The sequence below is a fragment of the Sander vitreus genome, chromosome 6, assembly GCF_031162955.1.
Source record: "Sander vitreus isolate 19-12246 chromosome 6, sanVit1, whole genome shotgun sequence".
Classification (NCBI taxonomy): Eukaryota; Metazoa; Chordata; class Actinopteri; order Perciformes; family Percidae; genus Sander; species Sander vitreus.
Genome location: NC_135860.1, coordinates 19523684 through 19551626, shown reverse-complemented (window position 1 = coordinate 19551626; position 27943 = coordinate 19523684). Strand labels below are relative to the sequence as shown.

Here is a 27943-nt window from a genome sequence, read left to right as displayed (position 1 = left end):
TTATTGCAGAAGGTGTGGCTACTACATGCCATAAAAGACCTTTCTGTTAACACCAGAATTCTCATTCATTCCTTCGTTTGCTTGTTTAATCATCCTATCCATCAATCCATCCATCTGCCCATCTCACCCTAACTATGACTGCTTGTTGTTCCAGAGGGTGTGGCTGATAGATGCTATAGTGCCACAAGGAGGCCACACAGCCAAAGGAAAAAAAAAGTAGGATTTAGTGCTAGCAAACGTTTTTCAGTAGGGAGTTACTGTAGAGTTGTAGCCCATGTTGCCAAGAGAAGAGTTAGAGATTATTGGAATATCCCCATTTCCATTTGAATAGAGTTCCACTGAGGCCACGTCCACACGTACCAAAACAATCTTTTTTTTTTTACCCGTCTTCCCTGGATTCGTTTCAAGAATAGTTGCGTCTAAACGGATCCATTTGTAAATGACTCAACGCGCTACTTCATATTCCAGACCTACATGCGTCGCTGTTTCTGCTACAGAAATTTGCCAAAAAACGGAGAAGAGCATAGTCACTTCCACTTCCCATCATAACATGGCTAGACTATAACGTTCTCTTAATGCATCCATGGACTATAATAACTTTCACAACTGCTCAATTTATAAAGGCCGCCGCAAGAAAACGTATCTTTGTTTACAATGTATAATGTGCTGTTGGATTGCTTTTTATTTTGCAATTCTGTCTGCCATCGGACATGATTGCAGCGCGCTAGCAGCGAGCTAACATTAGCGCGCTAACGTTAGCTCTGCTAGCTAACATCGGCAGTCAAACAAACATCAATGATCCAATGTCTTTTTGATAATCTACACGTTTTTCTTGCGGTAGCCTTTCTACAATAAGCCGTGGTAAACATTTACTATAATCCGTTCAAGGAGTTGATAAGCAGACAGATTAGCTAGCTAGTTGATAAGTTGTCTACTTCCACTTTATAAACAGATAACCATAGCAGCTAAAGTTACGTCGCTGCTGGAGTGGTCAGCTACTTTAGCGATGTTTAACGTTAGCTACATAACGCTAGCAATATATCTTGTGTAGAATCCAGGACCGGCAGAGGGAAGTGTCAGGGAGAAGAGACAAAGTATTTAGATGAAGTGAGCTGGTTTGACCATGGAGATGGGATATGCTCGCTTAGCTTCACCGCAGTCGTGTGTGGCCGTGCACTAGTGCGGGTAAGAGGTCGAGGGGTGTGGCGATGACATCATCGATACGGACGTATTCGTCGTCCAAACGAAGCCAAAAGGGAGCCGTTTTCAAATTTTTTCACCCTGAGACCAGGTTTCAAAAAAGTGCGTTTTCAGGCAGTGCGTTTAAAGAATTTGTTTGGACGGGCGGCCCAAACGATGCTAAACATGTACGTTTGCATCAAAAACCGTCTCCGTGTGGATGGCCCTTGAATGGCACATTTTCTTTCAAGGGGTCATATTTGAAAGAGACAGAAATTTGTATGCAAAGTTAGCATTGCTCAAGGCGTGGGAATGACAAAAGAACTCCTCCTGTGCCATGAGCATAAACGGGCAGACATTCCAGGTAACTGAGCCTTGCAAATATAACAGTTTACACCATAGCAAGATGATAATCATGAGAAAGGTATTTTGCTGAATTAAAATAATTCAGCAATACCAAATACTCCATGTGTGAAAGAGACTTGTGCGTGTCTCCCTCTCACAGTAGGTAGCCAGTCAATGTGGCCTCTGCCATGACTACCGGTTACCGTGGAAACAGTTTATGTATGTGTGTGTGCCTGCTACACTCTGACTTGGGCTCCAATAGTGTTACGAGGTTAGGACCCTTTTGTTTTCTTCCATGTATAAAGTCAATGAGACGTCACACTCTTTGGGAAGTATGACACCCAAAGCTTACACATGACGTCCAATATAATGCACAGCAAAGCAGGGTGGGATAGTAGGACTGATTCAATATTTTTGTTATATATATATAACAAAAATATTGAATAGCTAACGTTACGTCGCTGCTGGAGTGGTCAGCTACTTATACTTATATACTTATACTTATATATATATAAAAGAAGTAAACCAAAAGTGGTTGTGTTGCTCTCATGATGAAGTGGCTGCTAACACACATCGTCTACTCTGTCTAGCACCAAGTGACCCCTGGATAGAAATAGCGCCATTGGCAGCTCCAGTTGTCACACGCACGCACGCACGCACGCACACACGCACACGCTTCAGAACGCTGCTCTCTGTGTGTGTGTCTGTCTGTGTGTGTCTGTCTAGAGGCATAGCTGGCTGTCAGTAGAAATAGCTGCTGTGTGACATGGTTGTTTCGGAGGCTTGTAATTATCCCTGCACCACTAACACTTAACCAGTTGAAAACACACACATTATACACTATGAGCTTGACTCTTTGGTGTATCTGTGTACCAACTGTGCTAAAGTGACGCCTTTCTTACCTAGTGCGCAAGTAGCCAGCGCTAGCAACTTTGAAAAAAAAAGAGCAAATTTGGCCACAGACTGTTTTGAAGTTTCAGTATTTTGGCTTTTGCATGATTTGGTTGGGAATGCCAACCAAATCATGCACACCCAGCCCTAGCCAATCAACAATGTCCCACAGTAGAGAGTATACAGTATAAAGTCAATGGATTGTCTTGCAGCTGTTAATTAATTCACTCTGTCAGGTTGTAATACTCAGAAACCACCACTTTTCATATATCCCTAACAAAGCTTTGTCTATTGGTCTGTGATATTTCAACTTTCTGTGGGAACTTGTGTCTCAATAGTCTATAGGGACATTTGTGACAGAGGTGATAGTTTTCTGTCTGTGTGTGGGTGTGTGTGTGTGTGTGTGTGTGAGAGAGATAGTATTGCTATTTGATGATGAGCTGCCAAGTCTGTCTCTGTCCTCAACCCCCTTCCAGACTGTTCCTTGGAATGTCACACTGTGCTGGCACAGAGTGTGTCTCTGTGTGTGTTTATGCATTGTGTAAGAAAGCAGAAAACGGACTTGGGAAGGAAAGTAGATTAAGATGTATCAATGTATTCAAAGCATACTGCAAAAAGGCACTCTTTAATTTAAAGTGTTTTATTATTAGCTCTCATTATGCATAGCCTCTATAGTATAGACCTGTGTAAGCGAGCTCTGTTTATTTTTGGTCTTGCAATTAACTCTCTTGCTAAATAAGCTTGCGAGACAATTTTCCCAACGGCAGCAGGCCATGCAACTCATCCTCTCCACAGAAATTAATAAAAAGGTGGAACGACAAAGTTCTTTCCTTTGTCTTTTTTTATACAACATGAGTATAGTTCTGGTTGCTATGAGAACGTGATATGATTCAATGCAATCTGAGACTATCAATAATAATAATCCTCTCCATATGCTTATACCTGCAGTAAAATCTCAATGGACCAGTACTTTATTAGCAAAATGTTAGCACATAGCTAGACCTAGGAAAAATCTATGGATCATAACATCTGAATTCTTCTCTTCAAATGTAAACCATTTCAGTCATGAATATTAAAGCAAGTGTAAACTGAACACAATAGCATTAATGACAAAACATTAATGGGATGTTAATAACTTAGACAGTATTCTGCTGTATAGTATACTAATGTTTCAATAAAAACAAACACCTTATTTCAGTATGTATTGCTTTCAATCAATTCCAACTTTTCAAAGCAACACTGTTGGCTTAAAACCTCAAAGACAGCAATGATTCATCAGAATACATCAAAACATTTTTGTTTATAGGACCCCATTTTATTTCAATAAATAAACTACAAGAACCCTTGTTGTGTGCACCCCACGTCACAATCTCGTAACCATCTCTTCACCTCACAAAACAAGGTTGTTATGTTACAAGCAGTTCTGGAAGTTTGATAACAACTGGTATTACATAATGGGACTGTGCCTTGGGTTTTAGCAGAACTCTCTCTATACAGTATGACCGAAACGAGTAACAAGTATGACTTGTTACTACAACTAGGATTCTTTTCTTTTAGCACGTCATATAGTGGGAGGGAAGGATAAACACTTAAGAGCAAAAGGGGAGAAACATGGAGAAATAGAGAGAGAGAGAGTGATTTGGCTAGGGTAGTTTTGAAATGAAGATCAGGCTTGCTAAGCTAAAACCAACTCTGTATGGGCACCAGATGGTTGCTGTTAACTCTAGGCCAGTGGTTACACTGATAAGAGACTGGAGACCATACAGCTGGAGGGACACACGGACACACACACACACACGGACACCCACACACACACACACACACACACGCACACACATATATACACACACACACACACACACACACACACACACACAATAGCTGAGCAGTTGGTATGCCCAGATGGAGCCACCCACATAGCACAGAAACAGGCTAGGATTTCATTCATTGATTTATATTTCTGCTCGGTCAGTCTGGTAGGCTACTGTAAGTCTACAATTACATTTTTTAATAAACGATAGGCCTAAACTAAGTGACTTGAGGGAGCTGGGGAAAAAAGTGAATAGATGTAGGAGTGAATGAGTCAAAACGACCAATCAAAAAATGATCTCAATAAATAAATAAATCTACTATACAATTCATACTGGGTTAAGGGGTTAGGATATGTGGGGATAGGAATCCGCATGGTCTCCAAGGTCAAGGCCTCATAATAGTCTGCTCTAATAGTTCACCTCCTTGGGAACCAAGCTCACCTTTTCATTCATCAATAGCTGTTGACAGAAAGTCAGCTTGCCCTGTCTACCCACACACACACACACACACACACACACACACACACACACAGTCAGCAAGTCTAGCCTCAATGGGCACCAATGCTCACCCACACCAAATGTGTGGGTGAGCAAACACACACGCACCTGCTGCAGTGTGACCAGTGCTGACACACAAAAACTCTGGCCTGTCTGACTACAGCTCCTAACAGCTGTCATCCAAAGACAGAATAAGGGAAAGAAGGACAGAGGGGAGAGGAGGAGATGAGCAGAGGTGTTGAAAGAAAAGAGGAGTGGGAGGGAGAATAAAATGATGAGGAATATTTTCAGATACTGTAAGAATTCTGTAAGCGTCCGGTTGGGGGTTTCCTGTATTGAGACTTTAGTTGAAATGTGTGTATCTTAAGTAGAGTTGTGTAGTAATATTATTGGTGCTATATAAATTGATTTAGTTTTTTACTCCTTATGAACATCTCTAAATTGCAGACTTTTATGGTGAAATTTCTATTTACTTTGTGTTGTATTGTAAGATATGTGTTGTAGCAATAAGCTGAGCCTTATCTGGTTTTATTTAGTGACGTATATAGTCTAAATACCAGTGTTAAGCAGAAACTAAAACATCCACATTGATTTAAATGTGCACCATATTCACTGAATACTGACAGGAGAGATAAGAGAAAGGGGAGGGCGGATCATTAGCCAGGTTTGAACCCATGATGCTGTTTGTCAATGGTTTGCATCATAGTCAAATGAGGCACCAAAACAACTGCAGGCTGACGTCTGAGTGTCTTTATACAGATAGTGAATTAAGCGCTGGATGTGTAGCTTAGTGACAGTATTCAACATAAACCTTAACATTGGCAATGGGCCAACAATGTAGCAGATTGTAATACTGATTGCAAGATATTTACTTTTGCACAATCTGTATTCTTTAAAATAACTCATTGTCAACTGTAGTTGTGAATGTGTGTCAGTGTGCCACTGCAATGCAGTGAAATGCATCCTGAATAGTAATGCATGAGACTCCGCTTACCCTTCTCTCCTTTACATTGCTCTCCTCTACTGAAGGCTGCATCTCTCCCAATCTCCTCTCTACTACCCGTGTGCTTCCATTTTTCATTCCTTTTCTGCCCTGATCTTGTTTCTTCTTATTCTCTCTGCTTGCCCTCCCGATTTCCTCTACTATTCTCATCCCATTCCTTTTTTTTTTTATCCGTCTTCCAACTCACTTGGTCTCTTTCTCACTACCTTCCTGCACTCTCCACTCTATTCTATTATATCACCATTGGTGTACGGAAGAGTGATGTATACAGAGATGATTTAGAGATGTAGTGCTTTAAAAGAAACCTAAGAGTCTTGGACTGATGTACACTAAACAGAGCCGAGGTGGGCGCCCTGGTAGCTCATCTGGTTGAGCGTGCGCCCCATATACTGAGATTCAGTCCTTACCGCAGTGGCCTAGGTTTGAGTCCGACCCGTGGCCCTTTGCTGCATGTCATCCCCCCTTTCCTGTCTTCAGCTATCCTATCTAATAAAAGCCAAAAAGCCCAAAATATTATCTTGAAAAAAAAAAAAAAAAAACGAGCCGAAAGCTGTTAACAGGAAGTGTGTCAGTGTGCCACTGTAGAGCTGCAGCCTGAATACTAATGCATGCTGTACAGAGTTCCAGCAAAATGTTTACAGTGTTGACATAATGCTTACTGCAAAGTAGAGAAAATGTGTCATAAAGAGTGGGCGAGGAGGGCTGCAGAGAAAGGAAACCAGGAAACTGTAAATATATGTTGATATTTCATTGTTAAGATAAAGGGGAGAAGAGAAAGTATAGTTAACAAAAAGGACTAATTTGAGAGTGCCAGTATGTCACCTCTGTGTGGTCCTGCAGTGTGAATGCTAACGAGGTCTCGAAGCCGCAGATAAACAAGAAAAGATAGCTGACAAATGCATCCACTGCTCTCTGCATCACTCACTTTCTCATTTGGATGCTTACCGAGCTCCTGTATCTCTACATCCCTCCTCCGTAATTCTCCCTCTCTTTCACCATTTCTGTCTCACAGCACTGTGGTATGAATGGATACTAAAGCAATGGATGGGAACCAATTAAGATAACAAGAATGCATTGCTTTCGTCTACAAAATCCCACCATCCTTTTTCCTGTCACACTGTGTGGTGGGATGTGTGAATTATTTCTCATCTTGCACATTTGCTGCACATTCATTCCTACTTTTTTTTTTTACACAAAAAAAGTGATTTGGATTTGCCCAATACATCATCACTACCAATATTCTGCATCTAAGATCTCTTACTGGAACAATGATAAGCAATTATACATCGTGCATTTCTTGGGGTGCCTTCATCCAAATGCTTATAAAGAATTTCTCTTTTAGATACTTTTGTGTCTACTATTGGACTGCTGCTGAGTTCTGGGACAGTGCAGCAGGACAATCATCCTGAACATACAGCTAATGCAAACAAGAAATGTTTTATGGCCAAACAGTGGATAGTTTTGTCACCTGACCTCAGTCCAAACAGGTGTTTCACTTGCTGAAGACCACACTGATGGAACTAAGAACTAAAAGAGGATGGCTCCAGTACAGGCCTCACAGAGCATCACCACAGAAGATGTCAGCGGTCTGCTGATGTCTACAGTATGGGTCACAGTCTTCAGTCTAGCAGGAAGCAAATACAGTATTCTTGTCAGAAAAATTAAACAACATGGCATGTCTGCCTGGATAGTATACAAACTGTTAAGCAGACAAGTACTGTATCGTAGTGTGATCTCTTGAATTCACATGCTGCACAAGAGAGTAAGTACAAGAGAAAAGTATCAGAGTGGTCTCTCAACAGAAATCCCAAGCTAACAAACAGTCTCCAGGCAGACTTGCTAATTTATGCTAACTGGCTTACTGTACTCTATGTCATAACTGCACATGTTGGCTTCAGCTCGAGATTGCAATGCAAATGTAGATCATTGAGGAATTCCATCCCCCCTCTCCCCTTTATTCTACTGTATTCCTTTGATTTCATCTTTTAAGCTGTTCTCTAGTTGTTCTCTATTGTGTGCTCCAATCTTTCTGTGCTGAGTTTAGTTTTCTCTCTTTCTGGTTTCTTTCTGTACTGGCTTAGTCCTCTGCTCCCATTCCCCTCTGTGGATGTAGTACTATAATGTTAATATGGTGCCTGAGTTAATCCAGTCAGTAAGCAGTAGGCCAGTTCAATGAACGGTCAAAGTTGGGACAGAAAATAAATGCTCAAAGAGAAGTGGAGAATGTCCCATAGGAAAGTACATGATGGAAATACAGCTTTTTGGCGCATCCTTGCAAATGCCATCTCTACTGACAGAAATGTTTCAAAGTGTTGTCTCGGAAGAATACTTGCAGCAATATTGAAAAATAGTAACATATTAAATGGTAAACATCACTCATCTTAATAATAAAAACCCTGCATGGTCCCAAAGTGTTGGGACCATGTTTACGGACACAGTTCTTGAATCTTGGGTGGATTGATAGACAGTGTGTATTATGCAAAATGCACAATCTCTGGTATGTACAGGTGTTTGGTGTTAGGCTAAATATACGGCCAATGGACTTTTAGACAACATAACTACAGGTGCCATTACATTTCAGCCTCATCCGCATTCAAGACAACACGTAGTGAGAACGAATAACCTCGCAAAGCTTTAAACACAATAACATCAACTGTTGTAATAGAGCTGGCAATATCAAATAGAGCTGGCAATATCAGGTGTCATATCAGGATAGCTGGTGCATAATGTTCTACACAGCATGTAACAGCTCTCCAGCAGCTATAAGTCTACTGCCCAGATAACCAATTAAACCCCCGAACGAGGGGGTTTAATAGTGTCATAAGATGACCAGAGAGAGAGAGAGAGAGAGAGAGAGAGAGAGAGAGAGAGAGAGAGAGAGAGACAGAGAGAGACAGAGAGAGAGAGAGAGAGAAAGAGAATGAGAATGAGAGAAAGAATAGATTACCCTAGAGCCCACTCTTGCTCTTTTCCGGGCTCTGGTGCCCCACTTTCTCTCTAATCTTCCTTTCTGGTCTGACACACATTCCACAGACAGATAGAAAGAATTTACTAGAAGCTCTACCGATTAACTAAATCCATTGCTTTTTTGGTTAGAGTATTGCCATCCTTATTTAGGGTACGCAGAACTAAGAAGCAGTGGCAATGATAACGGCCACTTAAAACAATCAATGAAACCCAATCCACATAAAAGCCAACAATAAAGCACTTTTTTTTCTAATTTATTGGACAAATGAGACACTGTCTGGTCAGAAGTACAGCGCAGCGTCACATCAGCATATGGTCAGAACGTGCAAAAAGTCTCATGTCACGGTTAATCATTTGCAGTGAAAGGGACAGAGGTTCATATTTCCACTGCAATAACTGAACACAGTAACAACTGAATAAACTACGGTCTGAGTCACTGGGTCTGAGTCACATTCACCTTGTATGCAGGACTAAAGTCACAGCCTAACTTGTCTTCATGACTCATATTCAGATTCAGTTTCAATTGTGCAATTCTTTACATTGTCAAAGAGGCAGAGATATTCAAGTCAGGTTTTAGGTGCAATATCACCTACATAGGTCTCAACACTATAATAGAATAAAACAAATGCAACCTGTAAAAAAAATATCAGCAATAGAAAAACTTTGTTACATGTTATAACAAAGTTTTTATCAGAAGAGTTTTAGCGTTTCTGTCAATTCGCCCTCACGCAAGAGGTTTATGTGGGAGCAACCGTTTTGAAGATATTTCAACATAAGTCATAATGGAGTTTTGGGATATGTGTGCACAAGGAGTGGCAATGTATCATTCTCTCTTCTGTATAAGCCCAAGGGCAACGTGTAAAATGTTTCATTGAGGAATAAATTGTAGTAATCACTTTTGTACACAGCAAAAATACCATACTATATACATTAATGTTAATAGCTGTAATACTGTCATAGCAAACAATATCTGGTGAAATCAGCCTAGACATCAAAGTGATGAAGAAAAAACATCAAAATTTGACCTTGACACAATGGGAAGATAATCTTTTTATGAAAGTGACTTTAAAAAGTGTGATGAAATGAAAAAGACTTTGGTTGCTGAGGGGGAATCCACCCAAAAACATCAAAACAACAAATATCAAGAGTAAGAAGTAAGCTGTGGCATAATTAAGAGATGCACGATGGAGAACAGGTTCTAACCTAACTTACTTGAAACCAAACAGTCAATCAAAAATATCTACTATGTTTGGCTTTTGCACATTAGTATGCAAATGGGCCTGTGATCTCCACCTTCCTCTGTAGGCAGAGAGAATATGAGGCCTCTGGTCTGGGAGATACAGGTGATAATTTCAACCAGACACACACACTACAGAGACTGAACTGTTTGTCAGCGCAACACAACACTCCATTGTTTGCAATAATGACCACCAGATTACATCTACCATGTGTGCGTCTGAGCCTTTGCATGCATATATGTGTGTGCACATGTGTGCTCGTGTATGTGTAAGAGCCCTCTATACTGTCAAAGAGTGAGTGAGGGGACATTTTCCACCCCAATGTCACCCCAGTGTTTTATGAAGTGTCTATGGGACGATAGGGAACAATCCAGACACTGAAAGCTCACTGAGTCAACACTGAGTAACTTGACTGAAGCTAACCATTACTTATCCATCTATCAACCAATACAATGGCTGTATTATCTCACACACTCAATGATAAATTCATACCTTAGATCTGTTTACATTACAACAAGTGACATGCTTGTTCAGCCTTCACATTCATTGAAATCATTTACCTAAATTCAGAACCTATAGCTTAAAATAAATACATAAAGAAATATAAGGCACATTTCACACACAGTGTAAGGTCACCTTACCTTATTCTAAAAGAATAAAGTTTTTCCAGTGAATGGGAATGACTGAAAGAGGTAACACTTCATCCAAGTTCACCTTCAATGGTTATGCTGCAGCAGATGGCTCACCTGTCCAGTTACACACCAACGAGCTGATGATGGTATCCCACTGTGCATGCGTGTTTCTATCTTTGAATGTGTGTGTGTGTGTATGTATGTATGTGTGTGTGTGTGTGTGTATATATATATATATATATATATAACTGTTGCACTCTATTCTTAAATATGACACCTTTTATTACTGTTACTTCTGCAACCTGGCTCTTGCTCTCCTCCGTCTCTGCCCCCCTATATGAAATCCATAAGTGTGTGCATGGAGGTATAGAACAAAAGCAGACTGTGTTAGGTTGCAGCCTGGCTGCTGGGATGTGGTCTTGTGCTGATGTGTTCAATGTAACTTTTATAGAAGGAGAAACCCAAAACTAGCATGCACAATTACAACACATACACTTAGCTAGACACCACAAAGACACACACAAGCCAGAGCTTTAAGGTAAACAAACTAGTACATGCACACACAGTCAGCAGAAAGATGCAATTACACAGACTCACAACACTTGTGTGTTTGAAGAAAATTTGGGTCTTGGTTTCCCTAAAGCCTCGGTAATGCTCGCGCTTGACACCGTGGCGCGGGCCTCCATAGATGGTGCTCACGCTACGAGCACGCACAGAGAAGTTAATGCTCAACGCATTGTTTGTCGCAGTATTCTCCGAAATGCCAGGGGGCATACAAACAAAAGAATCTGTGAATAAGCAAGAGGTAGTAGAGAAGAAGAAGAGAGCGGAGGTAAAGGTAAGCAGTGGTAAACACATTAATGATAAACACAGACGTACCGCCAAACATCGCATTGGTGTAATTATTAACGTTACTGCCGCTCGGAAGTGGAAATGACTGACTGCCTCTAAATGTTATGAACACTCTTTCTATAAGGGCCGTTTTTAAGGCCATTTGACTCCCTGTGGTCTGTACATGAAGAATCATACAGATGACCATGTTGAAACGCGCAGCAACAACTTGTGGAGCCTTTGTGCTGGAAATGACATACGCGGTGTTGCCATTTTATGGCTTGTGCACCTTGCGCCGGGAACACCACGGCGACCGTAAACCTAGCTTTAGTTTCTCAGGACTCATTAGCAGACAGAAGGGATGTTATCAGCCCATGGGTTTTCTTATCACTTAATATAAGAGGTGAACATTTAGGAAATGTTACCAACTGAGAATAAAATGTCACTCAAATATGACTGGGATTAACAAGTGTGCAACTTGTTCTTTAATGATGTATGTCTTTACTCTTGTCTTTGACATGGACAATGACAAAAACATGTTTATCAAGGCCACCAATGTGATGTTTCACATTAACCCAAGTCCTTTAATGCATATTTTTTTTCCACCAGAAAGGGGTATCAATTTGGCAACTTTCTAAATAACTGCCAATCAAACCACCTCAGAAAGTAATTCGTCTGAAGTTCATTTCAAATGTCTTTCAAATTTGGCTTTGCATGTCAGGTGTTCTAAATCCGAAGCTCACTGGTCTAACCGGGTTTATGTTTAAACTTGAACAAAAACAAAGATCAAACAGCGCTAACACCCACAAACACTTGTGTGGACACACGTTGCATGCACACATAGTCAAGTTCACAGAGGATTCTCTGATTCTTTTCTGGGTCAAACATACCCAAAGGTGTTTTGGCCTACTCTCCTGTTCTACTCTACACATACACAGAAAAACGTACACCCCCACATTTGTGTCCCTCAACTCTATGACAAGGGCGTTTTGGAGCCTAACTATGAATCTGCAAAGTTAATGGGCAGATGTTTGTATTAAAGCAGATGGTTTCGGCTGCATTTTTCAAAAGAGACTTCCTTGTATTTTCTCTATTAATGTGTTTTATAGTGCAAGCTAAATGGCAAGGCAAGTGAGTCTACCATGAGACGTGACAAAAGAGTTTGACCCATACATTCTCAAACAACAGAAAGAAAGACCAACACTAAATCAGCCCCAGGAATGACAGTCTGAGAAAGGCAGAGATCAATTAGTCTATATGATTGAATTATGCTGTGTATGTTTTGTGCATGTGCACACAACGGTGTGTAAGCTTGAATTAGTCTGTAAGTCTATACGTGAGTCTATATATTGTGTATTTGACCCATTAACTGATTGAATTGCTGGTTCCAGTGTTCTGTAAGATTCCCAGGATGGGATCAGGGTGAACAGAAGAGAACAGAGGGTGGATTGAGAGGCACAGAGCTTGTCCAGGGGATGGGATCTAGGTTTGGGCTGGACAGAGGACAGGAAATGTACAGGGCCAGGCTGGTCTTGGACTGAAACTGGAAAAGAGGACAGAGCCCTGTCAGAGAGTGCATTGAGACAGTGGGTTAGTTCAGGATCTAAGGCTGCTCTGTAACAGAGGCCAAGCCATGAACTGAGAGGGGCAAAGAGGAACAGGCTTGATTCTTTTTGTGGGGCTGTATGGGGGTCTGTCCATGGCAGAGCACACAGAGCCTGCTTAGAGAAATGAGCACAAATACAGACTGAAGTCTGTTCCACCAAAATCATAAATTCAGTGCATTCCAAGTTTGGTTTAGAAAGCCAATGTGTCTATGATGGATTTAACAGACAATTATACTTTTGTCTTGGAGCCTGTCAAGTAAAAGTACATCTGCATTCAGGTAGAACTTGCTGGATTATTAAGAGTTACTGTGAGCAGCTCAAAAGGAAACGTGCCCACTTACTTCAGACAGGATCTCTTCTTTACTTTAACTAAAATAGGCTGGATGTGCGCTAGTTCACAGTAATTATATGGCCAAGTGCCACTCAGTAAAAGGGGATGAGAGAGGGGGAACAGAGGCCTCATTGAGAAACAATCATGCACACAGTCACACAAGAATATGTGTAGCATGTTCTTGCCTGTATGTACACATGTGCAGCCACAAGCTCAAATCCCTGCACACCACATGACAATCGACACACACTTGATTTTTCACTCCCCTCAGACCCAAATATTACAGAGATCTACAGTATCTAGGTTATATATACACTAATTAGTTACCCTTTAATCTCCCATTTAGACTTTGGATCTCAATGTTTCATATCCACACCTATTGAACTGCATTAACCACAATGTCTGCCATGCATGCCGTCGCTGTAACCCTGTTTTTAAATCATTCTCAATCTCATCTACCAAGACTGAAAAGTTAAAGAGAGTGATAATATGTTAATATATTATCTATGCCTGTAATAGTGGCAGGCATAGAAAACAGATAACAGTTGTGACAGTTTCTACCCTGCATTAGCAGAGGTACCAAGTGCATTACCAGATGACTGGAAATAGCAGAAGGTAAATCTTTAGAGACATCTGCTTTACAGCCCCACTTACCCTGAATATCTGCTAAACACACAATAACACAGCATGAACAACAATTTATAAAACACGTATGTAATCAGCTATTGTGGAGTTTGTCTTTTTTTTCTGGAAACATATGAAATACACTGCAGATAGTTTAAAATGAAGTACATACACAACTCTAAATTGGAAGTTATTTTCGGGGGCTGAACTCATTGTAGGCACACACGGGCCTCAGTGGAACTAAGCTATTCCATAAGGAGGGGCGGCATTGATGCTAATGGGAGAGGTATTACAATTGGCTGAAGCTAGGCAGTATAGAGGTCAAAAAGATGTAGCACAGCTACTCTGTCACAACTAGAAGCAAGCTGGAAAATATGGAGCAATGAGATAACTTGGCAAAGTAGTGTACCAGTATGTTAAAATCAGCACTGGATTATTTACTGGATTCATTATTTTCATTAAAACACCCCTAACTTCATTCGCAATATACACAATCACACATTGATTATGAGAAAATGATCACTCACTTCATACTGTAGATCTGGGATTTAGCATCGTGCCCAATACTTCAACGCACCTTAAGCATCTCAATTCCATAACCTTGCTTCTCCATGTCTGCTGAGACAACTACAGTTTCATAAAGGCTGCAGCTTACTCAGACATACTGGGCTGCTTCCAGTCAACATACCAGAGAGGTTTATGTTTGGTTGAGGTTTTGTTTTTCACCATTGGCCCAAGTGAAACAGGTGGCTGAAACTGTCTGTCTGTAATAAATGTGAATTAAAAATCAGGTGCGAGATAAGAGGGACAGGCACTTGGGTAATAAAGAAGTATAGCTGGATAACAGCAAGTATTATAATAATGACAACATGACTGCAATAATGACAGCAATAGCCAGCCTATTTCCAAAACAGACAGGATGTGTGTAAGAACTGGCTTATCGTATTCATTAAGGCTTAATAACAATACTACAGTAGACATCTACATCATAAAAATAAAATGCTTGACTTGTAAATGTAGAGAAACTGATTATTTGACAATACATGTTAAGGAATATTCATTTTGACCACACAGTGGGCTGTGGGCTATTACTGTACATAGAAGTCTTAGGTATTTTAGCCTATTTAGCCCCTTAGCACTTATGGAGGAGCTTAAACAGCTAATTGTTTAAAGAATAATTTCTTTTTTCATCTTTGGCACAAAAAAAACCCCACCATTTTTAAAAAATGTTTTTTTTAAAGCACATATAAGCAAACTGCTTAAACAAGAAAACAATATCTGACCATGTATACACAATTCTAGTGATATGGAGCTGTTTAAATGTTATGTAATGATCGCTTTATGATTTATTATTCTTGCTGAAAATGATTACTGGATGGGTGACTGGAAGATTCAAGTAATTATCGGCTCTAAAAACATGTTTGTACAACTTAATAATCCTATTAGGTCCAAACAGGCTTTTACATGCTAGCTCTGTGGCAGGTGTCTATTTCATCTCGACAGAGTCAGACGTGTCCAAACAGACTCAACACTAGAGCTGCTGACAGAGCCACTGGTATTCATTTATACACAGGCGCACACACACACACACACACACACACACACACACACACACACACACACACACACACACACAGTGGCCTGACAGCTGCCAACCATCATGTGACCCCGGCTTGGTTATTTTTATGACTGTGAACAAATTTTGCTATGGATGGTGTGAGAAATTTGTGTTGTGTGTGTGTGTGTGTGTGTGTGTGTGTGTGTGTGTGTGTGTGTGTGTGTGTGTGTGTGTGTGTGCGTGTGTGTGTGTGTGTGTGAATGTGTTTTTGAACATGCAATAAGCAAGAACAAGACTCTGGGATTTAAAGATGGGCCAATGGAAGCCTCAAACGCACCATCTAATTACGTCTCAAAACTGGTCAAACTTGCTCTATGTAAACCTAGTGAGACTGTCCAAGAAAGGGATGTCTGTGCCTACCAGTAACATACCATAGTCTAGTAACCTTAGATAATAATGGCCTTCAACTTTATCAAAGTTAACTGCCTTTGGGAATATACTCTTACACAAGTCAAGTCTGTTTTTAGTCCAACAATATGCAATTCTTAGAAAGGGTCTAAATTGCATTACTGTGTTATTTTTAACATCTGCTCTCCTTGTCTAGTCTGTTGTATGGAATGACCTCATATCCCTGTACAGCCTGGTTGCCATCAGCTGTTTCACCACGGCTGAGTCGAAAAAATCCCACTACTTACCCACTCTGTCACTCTCACACTCACTTAGTGAATGGAATACCACAAAGAGGTAGCACTGCTATACGAACATGCACGCACGCTAAAAAAGATTCATACTCAGGCACACAGAAACAGACACATACACCAACCCATTATACGCAGAAGGAAACTCTGACGAAAGTATAATTTGATACAGAACAGAGAGAAAAAGGGGATCTACATTGAAAACAAAATGGCACTTGATGAAACAAGAGAAAGGATTATACTTTTGCCTTCTCTGTTCTTCTGGGTCTGATATCTCTCTCTCTCCCCAAATTCAATAGGGCTTTGTCTCATTCGTCACCAATGACTAGTGCAGTTTCATGTTTTTTAGAGGGAGAAAATATGGTTCAGACTGCCTGGTTTTGTCTCAGCCAAAAAAAAAGCTGAAATGAAAATCACGAAATACCAATCAGTCTTGCTTTTTGCAATTATTTTTGGTTTTGCCTGTACAATTAATTCTTAAGATTGACTTGCATGGTATAATACCTTGCAAAGAAAGCAGGTGTACGTTAGAGTGCCTAAAGCTGTACCCTGTAATTGGATTGAACTGACCCATCTTCCAATGTTTTCTAATCTGCTTACTTACCTATTAGGGGTGGAAAAAAGAATTAGATCTTAGAAACATCATGATACTCTCTTAAACTACTGAGCGCTGATGCAAAAAAAAACAGACTTCATTGGAATTTAGAGGGCTCTCCACGGATGGCTACTTTTATATACTGCAGTGAAGTCTTATTTTGGGGAAGGTGGTAAGGAGGTAAAGAGATTACTGACAGAATGTGATGTGAGTCAATGTGAGCCATTCTGCTCATTTAACTAGATTTATGTAACCAAGATTGCTTAACCTATTTAAAAAAGTGCTAAAAGCATGTCCCTACTGATGAAAGCTTTATTTTGTGTGCACCATGACTAAAGATATTGTTATGGATATGCTCAGATTCTGTTTATAAAATGTAAAACATAAATGTAAATGCATCACTTGTAACTGTTTCCATTTTAGAATCAAACCCTATGTAGGGTGGCCATGCACGTCCAAGCACCTTCAATTGAAAGCTAATTGAATGGTGAGATAACTAAAGATGCCTTGCCCTATTGCCTGAAGCATCACATTTTTCCTTTTAGCAAATTCACAGACACCTCTTGGTAACAGCTTATTTTTCAGCTTTCTGGACATTGTTCCATGTGGCCTGATGGCCGAGTACTTCTATGAAGTCAGACCCAAAACATGTTTAATCATTAACGTTTTATCACATTAGTTTAAATCAAATAGAACCATAAGACCTATTAGAGCAAACACTGTCACACTGCTTTAGGCAGAAGCAACTCTGCGGGCGCGTGATGTGAGTGCCCTGTTTGCCCTGTTTGTGCCAACAGTAGATGGAAACTGTCACAGTATGTCTTATGTAATGTTTTCACCCACCAGGGTTCAAGGTTCGAAAATAGATAGAACTCTGAGAAAGATACAGGGACAAAGAGTAAAAGCGGCCCATACAAAGAGAAGAGAGTGCTGCAAAAAGTGGAAAAGGAGACAGAATAAGAGGTGCAAGAGACGGTGAAAATGTGACAGACGAGAATACAATTAGAGACAAAAAAATCTATTCTTAAATTCAGTTCTTCAGTTAATGAGCGAGAGGGTTAGTGTGAAGACGGCAGACAAACTAAATAAAAAAAAACAAGGATGTAGCCTAATCTTCTGTACAGGAATTGCTACAGGCTAGACAACTCTGAACACGTAAAAATGGGTAAACAAAAAAGTTAGTTTTGGAAAAATCCTTTTGTTAATATGACACAGTAACACGCACGCCAAGCAAACTAAAAAAGGCTTTCTCTTTCAAATACCCTTTTTCAACCAAAATGATATTCAATTTGTTCCACATACATTATTCCACATACATACAACACATACAGTACCTTGAGAAAATATTGACAGACAAAGCGAGACAACCCGTGTTTTAGACATTACTGGAAAAAGGTGTCTGTCTATTTTGAAAATACATGGAGTAGCCAACGCCAAGCTGTCCATACTCAGCACCTACGGCAAAAACAAACAGAGCTGCAAAGACAAAAGCGGAAGGCACAAAGCAAACAACTGGATGAATACATTTTCCACCGGGATATGACTAAAAAGACCAGGAAAAGGGCAGTTTCATGTTGAGGGAAATCAAATACGAAAATGTACAGTAAACCCTGACATTATAAGAATAAACTTATAAAATGATAAAGAATAAAAACTATGCAGACACATTGCACAGAAGTTCAAAACGCAGCTGAAATACAACTAGAAACGTGCGGAAGTGGGGAGATGCCAAAGCACACTTTAATGTACTTTATCAGACTGGGACAACAAAGCAAAGGGAGCCCTTTGTGCATGAAGAAAGTCCAAATCCGCACAGACCACAACAGAGCACAGCGAAACAGGTGGTTTCAGCTAATCCCCTGTCTGTGTGGCTATGAATGTACATGTCTTTGAGTGACCACTTTTAAATGTGTAGAGGTGTGTGATCATCCATGATTATAAGTGCATAGCTCTGTTTATTTGCAGTTGTGTATATACATACTGTACGTATTGATACATGTTCTACCTAAGCAAGCAGATCTAGTCATTGCTGTGTCTGTGCTCACTGTCAGTTCCAATACACTCACGAATAATAGAGCACAACAGAGGAAAAAAAAGACTTTGTCTGGAAACTTAAGTCTCTTTCTTTCTTTCTTTCTCCACTTGGCATTCCAGTTATTGTATTTCACTCAACTGTGTTAACTAGTAAGCTGCTTTACCTTTATAATTCTTGACAATGAAAAGAAGCATATGCACTCATTGTGAGTTTATTTTGGTAATACGCAATAAATCTTGAATCTTAATCCTCATTTCTTTTCTAACCCCTAACTATGCTCTAACTGGGTATCCTCAACCTGGTCCTTGTAATGCAAAAACTGGCACAGTGTTCCAGATTTAAAGTGTTTTATCCTCTGTTCATCTTTATGAACACATCTGGTTTTCATAAATCAGTTACACAAACAGAATGCTACAGCTAATGATTATATGAAGCTACAAACTTTCACTGGACCATTTCCAAAACTCAGTCGAAGGTTTTTACTACGCCACAATGATTAGCTCATGCAATGAGCACTTACTGATGTTTACTGGAAGATTGTTCCACAACCCCAGGGTGCTTTGCATGAAACTACAGCTATATTGCTGACACAAGGTTCTCACCATAAATTATCAGGCATATTTTAATCAAAAGCCCCTTGCTGATAATAAGATGATTATGTTGTGGTGTATTTGGATTATTTGCAAATATGAGGTGGAGTGAAAAGAGAGAACGAATCTTGCCCAATGTATTAGGTCCAATGTGTTAGGTAGCTTATCAACAATATCAAGGATGCAACAAGGACTTGTTTGAATATGACTTATACAGCTGCTAAGCAGCCATGAGAGAGCAACTCCAACAGCCTGTCAACACTGATAATGACACTGTGTGTGCTAAATTATAATTTGAGAACAGTGGAACTAATTATTTTTGCTAGGAAGATATTAAAAGAGTTGTAAATAGGCCACAGCTGTTGCAATCTAAGATTTATAAATTCAATGGCAATTCTCGGTAAAAGGTCAGAAGCTGTGAATAAGGTGTTTTCCTGTTACTTTAGTGTCTCTTAATAGCCTGAACCCTAATGAAATCATTGAGGTATTATGGAAGAATTGTTTAAGGAACCTGAACCTACCTTCCACATATTCAACCTATGACGCTAGTGAGGGAAACAGATCACTACTGGTGTTTCAACATACTGGGAAGTGCGGGGAGTTTTTGGATAACCTTCTTTGTTAGACTTCGTTCTTTAGCAAAAGCCTTACAATTCTAATACTGTAACAGCGTGCACTACAAATGGAAAAAAGTCCCGTATTCAGTTGGTATTCAGGACTGGAAATGTATTCCCAGGACTGGCGTGAAAACATCTTGTACTGTGGGTATAAAGACAGATGCGTCAAATTCATGTCTTGCTTGGGGTTACCTATGTCATAACTGCAAAAGAATGTTTAATCCGTAGTTAATCATGTCCAGGTTTTATCTACATTGGGAATTGGGTGAACTGGGAATGGACTGGTCCTATGCAAACATAAACTATTAAATGCTTGGTATGCACATTTTACACATCAATATTTTAACAAAGATGCACATGTGAACACAACATTGCAGTCCATGGTTCAAGTTTTGAAAAGACACACTACTGTTAATGTGTCTTTCAATCTTCTGATCATCTTGCTTCAGTGATAACACTGATAAAAGAGTCCCAGAGTAACTTTCATCTAAACACTTATAAACATAACTTCTGTCACATATCAAAGTCTGCAGAGTCTAGTGATCAACCCTTGATTTTTTTTATGAGCTACCATCACTGCCAATATCTGCAAGGCTATACAACGGTACAAAGGCGGCCGAAAACCTTGTTCTCCTGATTAAGAGACTAATCAACATTTAACACTTGCACTGTCAAATCTCTGGCAACCTTTACGTTTGTGCACCTTTATTATTATTATTATTATTATTATTATTATTATTATTACTACTACTACTACTACTATAGAACAGTTGACAGTCTCTATGGTGTGGTGGTAGGAAGAAGAAAAGTGTTTGAGTTTAGCCCCTTAACACTCATGCACACCTTTGATCCGCAAACACCCGATTTCCATGCTGTTACCATGGTGATGTCTGTAGGAAGCAGGTTAAGATTTGGAGACACAAAGGAGGACAAGAAGCAAGAAGATGGAGATAGATATAAAGAATGGAGGTTACGAAGTCATTATCTATGTATAATGGGGCCTCAGCAGCCTCTGGCTAATCATGATGAGCAAACAGAAAATGGTGTGTGTCAGTTTGTACTATATCAGATCTAGATACAAAACCATGCAGAATCTTTTTTGTCATCAAAGCTACTGTAACACACACACACACACACACACGCACACCTTGCTGTTCTGCTTTGTAGGTGAACAATACAGTACGCTGATATCCATACCTGAGTAGATGCAGCTACCCCGGGCACGCCTAGAGGTCCATTACATGTCCATAACTGTTTTGTAGATACAGTAGATTCCAACAGAGCAGTTTGGTTTGGTGAGAAATGAGTCCACAGTAAAGTATACTCCAGAGATCTGGAAGTTTTTAAAAATATTTTTCCTTCACAAACAGGACTGTTGCGGGGGCTGACCTAAAATTCTATCCAATTTGTCATGCCTCTGAGCTACCAGAAACCACAAAAACCATAGTGCTATCATTTTTAACAATACTTTCCATAATAATAATAATTTTTACTTTAGAGGTAATGAGAAAAACTTTCTTTCAGACTCAATCTCCTGCCTTCTAGCAACTGGTCAGAGGCCTTTGAATTAGCTCAGTACATCCCAACTTAACAAAAAAGAAGAAGACAAACATGACATCTTTACTTAATATTAATTTTACTCTCTTTCTCCAACACAACACCTGTTGGTCATTAAAGAAGGCTATTAGAGCTCTCTGGAGCATGCCCAATTCAAAAAGTCTCTAATCACTATGTAATGGAAACATCAAATAACCCTAAGACAACCATTAGGCAGACAAGGTGTGTGTGTGTGTGTGTGTGTGTGTGTGTGTGTGTGTGTGTGTGTGTGTGTGTGTGTGTGTGCGCTCGAGATAGGACTGCTGTTAGATCTATTAAGAGTTTTCATTAAAACAGTAGCCCAAATTAGTATTTTCCAGATATTTGAGCTACTGCGAAGAATAAGTTAAGCTGAAGGGTGTTATGAGCCCTGAACTAGTCTAAGAGGATTTTAAATTCCATAATTTAGAGATAAAGAATAATACAGATAAGAAGGTAACGATAAACATATTAAAAGCTATTTGTATAATATGTTGTCAAACCATTCATAAGCTCTTGCAAAGTATGATAAGCAAAATAAAAAACCTCTCGGCGTAAGTGGTGGAAAACAAATGTGGTGCCCTTACAGTGTACCTCACCAATCTGAGGTATAGGGTTTACATAAACATTTTAGGAATGTGTAAAGATAGAGCCTTAATGGAAAATGTTCTGTAATCCAGGTAATCAAGGCTCATTATAATACCATGGTACGATTATCATGTGGACAGGTTATCTATCTGTGATACAGATGGCAGTGTGTCAGCCAACAGTGCATTATAACACATTATCCTCGCTTGCCCCTGTGCTCTAGCTCAGGTGTACAGCGAAGGCGGAGCAACAGAGCACAAATATGATAAGGGTGTTATGCGATACTGCTAACCTAAGGTACAGTATGTAGAGAGAATAGAAGTGATGAAAAAGCTGATGACAGATGACGCAACGCTTCAGCTGACTCCTTCGCAGCAAACATTTATACGGCGTGTGTTAGACAGAGAAAGAGGCAGAGGGAGAATGACTCCCTGTACTCCCCCATCTCTCTCCTCCCTCTCTTTCTCTCTGCAGTGAGTGAGGTGATGAATGTGTGTGCCTGTCTCAGTTCCTATTAATAGTATTAATAGTATGGAGCAGGGCTGGAGATGTCAAAGCTAGGGAGGGATGAGATCTCTCACTCTCTCTCTCTTTCCCTCTCATACACATACAGAGTTAACGCCGTCTCTACGGGAGAGTCCAGATGTAGCAGAGGTGGAGTGTCTGTGGGTTGTTGGGGGGGGGGGGAGAAAGTAAGAGAAAGGGGGGGTAGAGGTTGAAGACAAAGCCAGCAGCAGAGCTTCAAACAGCATAGTGAGGGATTTACTACCCATACGATAAAGCAAACAACCCACAGAACTTCTCAGCACAGTGGGGGTGAAAGACTGGCCTTGCACAGTAGGGCTACACAGACGAACATACTGACACGTAGGTGCCCAGACACACATAACACATACTGTTAAACAATGAGTTAACTGATTTACCCCGGCAGCACTGTGCTACACGGTGTCCATAAAGACAGAAAATGACATGGCACTGACTCTGTATTTTGCCGTAGAAGACCACTGTTCCTACACCAAAGCCTATGAATCTGTGTACATGTTCCTACCTCGTGAGTTGGTGGCCAGGTCGGCCACTTTTTGAAAGGCATCCAGGAAAGCTGCAACAGCAACCACCGTCGCCCTGGGAGGAAAAAAAAGAAGACAGAGGTTTAGTATCACACTTCACTGATGTAACAACAACAACAACAACATACAATACTATGTTTTATAAAAAAAATAAAAAAGATAAAACTGTACAGAAAAAAGGAGAAAATCCCAGTGCATAATGATGGAAGAAGCAGTGCTTCGAATCAGTCAAAGGTTTCGTGAACACGGTGGGCTGATCAACTGTAGCTATTATATGCGTATTAAGTGTATGTAAGTGTTGGCAGGTAAACACATAAACTGATCAGGTGAAGAAAATACCAGATCTTGTTTTGCTCTGAAAGGTAAAGAAAAAAAACATCTTTTGTGCATGTATGTGCTAAATCTTAGATTATGAAGTTTACATTAACCCTGATCATTTTAGAAAATGTAGGTATATATGGTAGTGTCCGTATGTACTGTGATCATGGGAGTAAGTTAAAACTTAAACGTGCCCTGCTGTGTGAGGAATGACTGGGATTACTTTATAGACCGCTGGAATCTGTCCGGCTCAGCAGAGCAGCTCTTGAGCTGATTTTGCCGCACTTACAGGTGTCAATGTGGGATCTACCCTGTTCACCTCTAAAATGGAAAACGGACTTGTGGGGAGTTCACAACTCATACCTGCTTCTCTGTCATGTACAGTATGGTTTACCAAGTATTTACAAATTGCAGTACAAACTAATGCTTATACATAACAAAATAAAGAAAGGGCTAAATTCAATCAAAAAGTAGTGGAAGCTTGGTGTAAGATGACTTTCTGTTTTACTCATTAAAGACACAATCTTGCTGATATCCCCCTGTCTGGCTGCCTGACTGACCAGTTATTTTGCTAGCTGGCAACAGGCTGCCTCATTAGCAGTCCAGCTGACTGGTTAACTGGCAAATACTGACTCTTCTACTTCAGAAACAACAGGCCTCTCATGATTAATATCACAGGTATGGCGATGACGCTCTTGGTGTGAGTATGTACGTGTGTGCACATGCATGGATGGGATACATGATCTCCTCAACAGAGACAAGACAACATTAACTGGCAAATACAGTCTTGTCTATTTCAGAAACAACAGGCCTCTCATGATTAAGATCACAGGTATGGAGATGACGCTCTTGGTGTGTGTGTGTGTATGTGTGTGCTCGTGCATGTAGGCCTATGTGATATCTGTTCTCCTCAACAGAGACAAGACTACGTATCAGTCATGCATGCTAAAAAAAGAAACACAATTGTCTGTAAATTTCCCCAGGCACGTTCAGCCAAAAAAGCATGTTTGTTCTAACCTTGAGTACCTTCATTTATAAACACCTGTTATCTTCCAAGGGCCAACAGTTTCAAGGGCCAAGAGAAAAACATTATAACATAACAGTCCATACAGGTAGCTTTCATAATTGGGCAAAACAACAGCTGAATACAGGTTGCTGGCGACTGTCAAGTTTGACTTGCAGATGTAACAAACATGTTTTTAATCCTTAATATTCCAACAACAGGTTTACTGACTATGTTTTTCCCTGTGTATCCAAAGACACATGTAAGGCAATGGCAGGAGTGCTCTGATAAATGGCCTCTGGGGTGGAGTGATATTCTTATAGGGAAAGTGTATCGGTTGTACACAGATCTTGGGAAGTACTACTGCATATGTGAGGCGTCGAGGCAACATCAGTTGGGGATGAACACTACGTTTAAAAATAATCTGGGGGTGTGGAGTAAGAAAAAGTGAGTTCACCTGACCTCTGTAGCCCCCTCCTCATCTCTGCTTGATGCTAGCTCAGGGCTACATTAGCCGCTACTAGCATTACACACCCACATCTCCGATCAAACTGTCGGCAGTGGAGAGGCAATGTGGCGTCATGTAGGCGCCACGTTTTGACAATAAAGAAGAATGCGTGGAATAGAAAAGATGATATCTCTGGTTCTGCTGCATCAATTTTGATGCTTTTTTAGAAACTGTCCAGTGTGAGTGTGACAACAATGTTATATAAGTGCAATGCTAAATCGGTGGAGTAGTCCTTTAATGCATGTCTTTAGGGGTGGGAGGAAACTGAAGCACCCTGGGGTTCCAACCCAGGACCAGTTCTAACCACAGAGCCACAGTGTTGTGCGAAGATTTATAATAGACTGAAGGTTTATTGTGCTAAGAGTATGTTCCTAATGCTGAGTTGCACAGTACTTTTAAAAAGTATTTTCTCAACTGTCTCAATACTGTTAAAGTCGTTACTTGCTTAATGGAGTTACAGTTAACATCTCGGAGGGGCCCACGACAAGCTTGACAGAAAGGGAAAACAGAACCCTGATCAACTGATAAACAACCCTGATCCAAAACTTCATTGAGGCCTACATATTCTTCTACATTCAAGTGACAACCAAGTCTTAGCTTTCAGTCAATGATGGAACGGTCACTTCCTTAATCACTCAAAAACATAATATAATATTGGCTAATAAGTGCTGTGTTGTTATAGAGCTGACCAGAAGATCCAAGGGTGTGTCCTGCAAATGGAAAAAGAAACATACGCGCAGGCACACACAGATTCCATTCTATTTAAAGTCCAGTGCGGCCACCAGAGCAACCTCCAACTGATATGTCTCCACTAATTTATACTATACACTATTGCTCTGTGGATTATATTTTACATGCACTAGCAGCAGTCTTGTTCAGTCAGGTTTAATTTATTAATCCAAAACAGGTTTGTGTGGGAAGTGGTTGCAACAGAAGCCTACTTTTAGTATTAGTGGCCCCAGCCCTCTTAAATACAATGTGCAGTAGTTTACAATTACAAGCCATGATCATCCGCTCTAATCTGTTCCATGCTTTTACAAGAGAAATGCCAAACTATTAAACTGGTTCACTACACTTTCGGTAGAAACCTTGGAAAGGTTGTCAACATTAGAGGGAAAAACCACGGCTTTACATTTCACAGAGAATTGTTGAATAGGCAGCATTGAAAAAAATCTTTTTTCTTTTTTTTGCTCAATCGACAGTGAAATTAGGTAGGCTAACCTCTCAACAAATAAATGAATACTTAGTTGCACTAAAGGCAGAATAATTAGGTTTTAATACCAGCTCTGACAGTCAGCCAAAAAGCCTCTAGACTTCTGTGGCTGTAAGAATAAAAAAAAATAAAAAGCATTGCTGCTACAAGCCTTCAGCTCTGCACAGTGCTCTAACAATGACCTGACGGCTACCACTGGCCCTAAAATCTGCAAACGGCCCTGTCCTGGAGTCAAGACAAACGACTTTAACATATCTATTCCACAATGCCTTGGCCAAGCCAATCTAAACTCCCCATAGACCCTGGCGTAGTATAGCACAGTGCTCTTTCTGACAATGATACATTCAGCACTGCTGCCCCCCATCTATTCTTAGTCCAACAGAAACTGGAATGTGACTGTAGTAAATCTGAATCTTAGTAAAGAGGTTGTGTTTAACTCCTCCTGTTTGACACAACATACCAAGACTCAGGACAGAGCTAGTGCTTTGAGTGTGCTTTAAGAGATTTTTATATGTGTATGTATGTTTATACTGTATGTGTCTATTGATCTATCCATCCATCTATCAATCAATCTACTTATCCATCTACCGTCTAAGCGTTTTAGGGCTCCTTCTTGAGCCCAAATAAGTTTTATAAACCATACAGTTCTTAAGCTGAATTTGAAGTTTTGAGGTGGTCGGTTTCTTCACAAAATTAACTTCTGAGCAGAAGGAGGAAGGCCTATGTATACGCCTAGCTCTGACACAGCTGCATCAACCATGACCCACCAAACAGACCAAACACTGAAAGGACTGTGATTAGAAATCAGCTAACCTATATTCCACCCTGCCCTCTTTCTTCAAAGCTGTTCTGCGTGCATGCGTGTGTGCGTTTGCTGCTTAAAACCAGAATGGGCAGAAAAAAACACCATATTTGGACCAAAAAAATGACAGAACAGGCCCAACACTGTAATTGGTTGATTTCCTAGTTGCTTTGTGAGAGGGGAGCAGAGGGTCTAAATTACAGAGTAGTCTGCCTTAGGACGTCATTACACACACACAGACATATCCCGCTACCACTGCTGGCTAGTAACTTATCCAGGCCAAGGAGGGAAGGTGTGTGTGTGTGTGTGTGTGTGTGTCCCTGTCCTCAAGGAGATTATAAAGGTCCTTGGGTGGGGGGGTCATGCTGTAGTCAGAGGGGCTAGTTGGCCAAAGTTTTATTGGCTGGAGACAGGCTTTAAAGCAGACAGAAAAAGCCTTATTTGTAGGTCGCCACAAGCAAGCCAAGATAGCACTCTTATTAGCAGTACAGCAGCAAGGGCATTGTTACAGCCAGCCATATGCCACAACCACTGCCGCCTAGAGCAGGGCGTGAGCCAAGCTTAATCAGGCAAAAGCTAGCCTAAAATACCAAAACATGGTTTTCTTTCCATGAATGACACTCAACTCATCCTGTAAAGTGAATGGGATTACATTTCACTGGAATTGTGTACCTCGTACGTTTTTCATGTGACAAATAAAATTGATTGATAAAGAAGGAATTGATCTTTTCTGGGAGCAGCATTTGACTAATCCTGATAGAGCAGGAAAGTGGTGTAATGCCGTAAAACGAATTGGTCAAAGTATGGGACAGTGATTAG

The 27943-nt window shown here is 40.4% G+C and overlaps 1 protein-coding gene across 7 annotated transcripts in view; it reads right to left on the bottom strand.

Annotated features, from left to right (window-relative positions):
- Positions 1 to 27943, bottom strand: part of LOC144519890 (protein MTSS 1-like) — a 54893-nt gene that overhangs the window by 23036 nt on the left and 3914 nt on the right. For 6 of the 7 annotated variants that reach the window (XM_078253396.1, XM_078253399.1, XM_078253400.1 and 3 more), the window contains exon 3: positions 23262 to 23335. In XM_078253396.1, coding sequence (XP_078109522.1) covers positions 23262 to 23335 — 74 coding nt within the window. Of the gene's footprint in view, positions 1 to 21247; positions 21384 to 23261; positions 23336 to 27943 lie in introns of those variants that run through there. The other variant, XM_078253402.1, reaches the window with a different exon arrangement.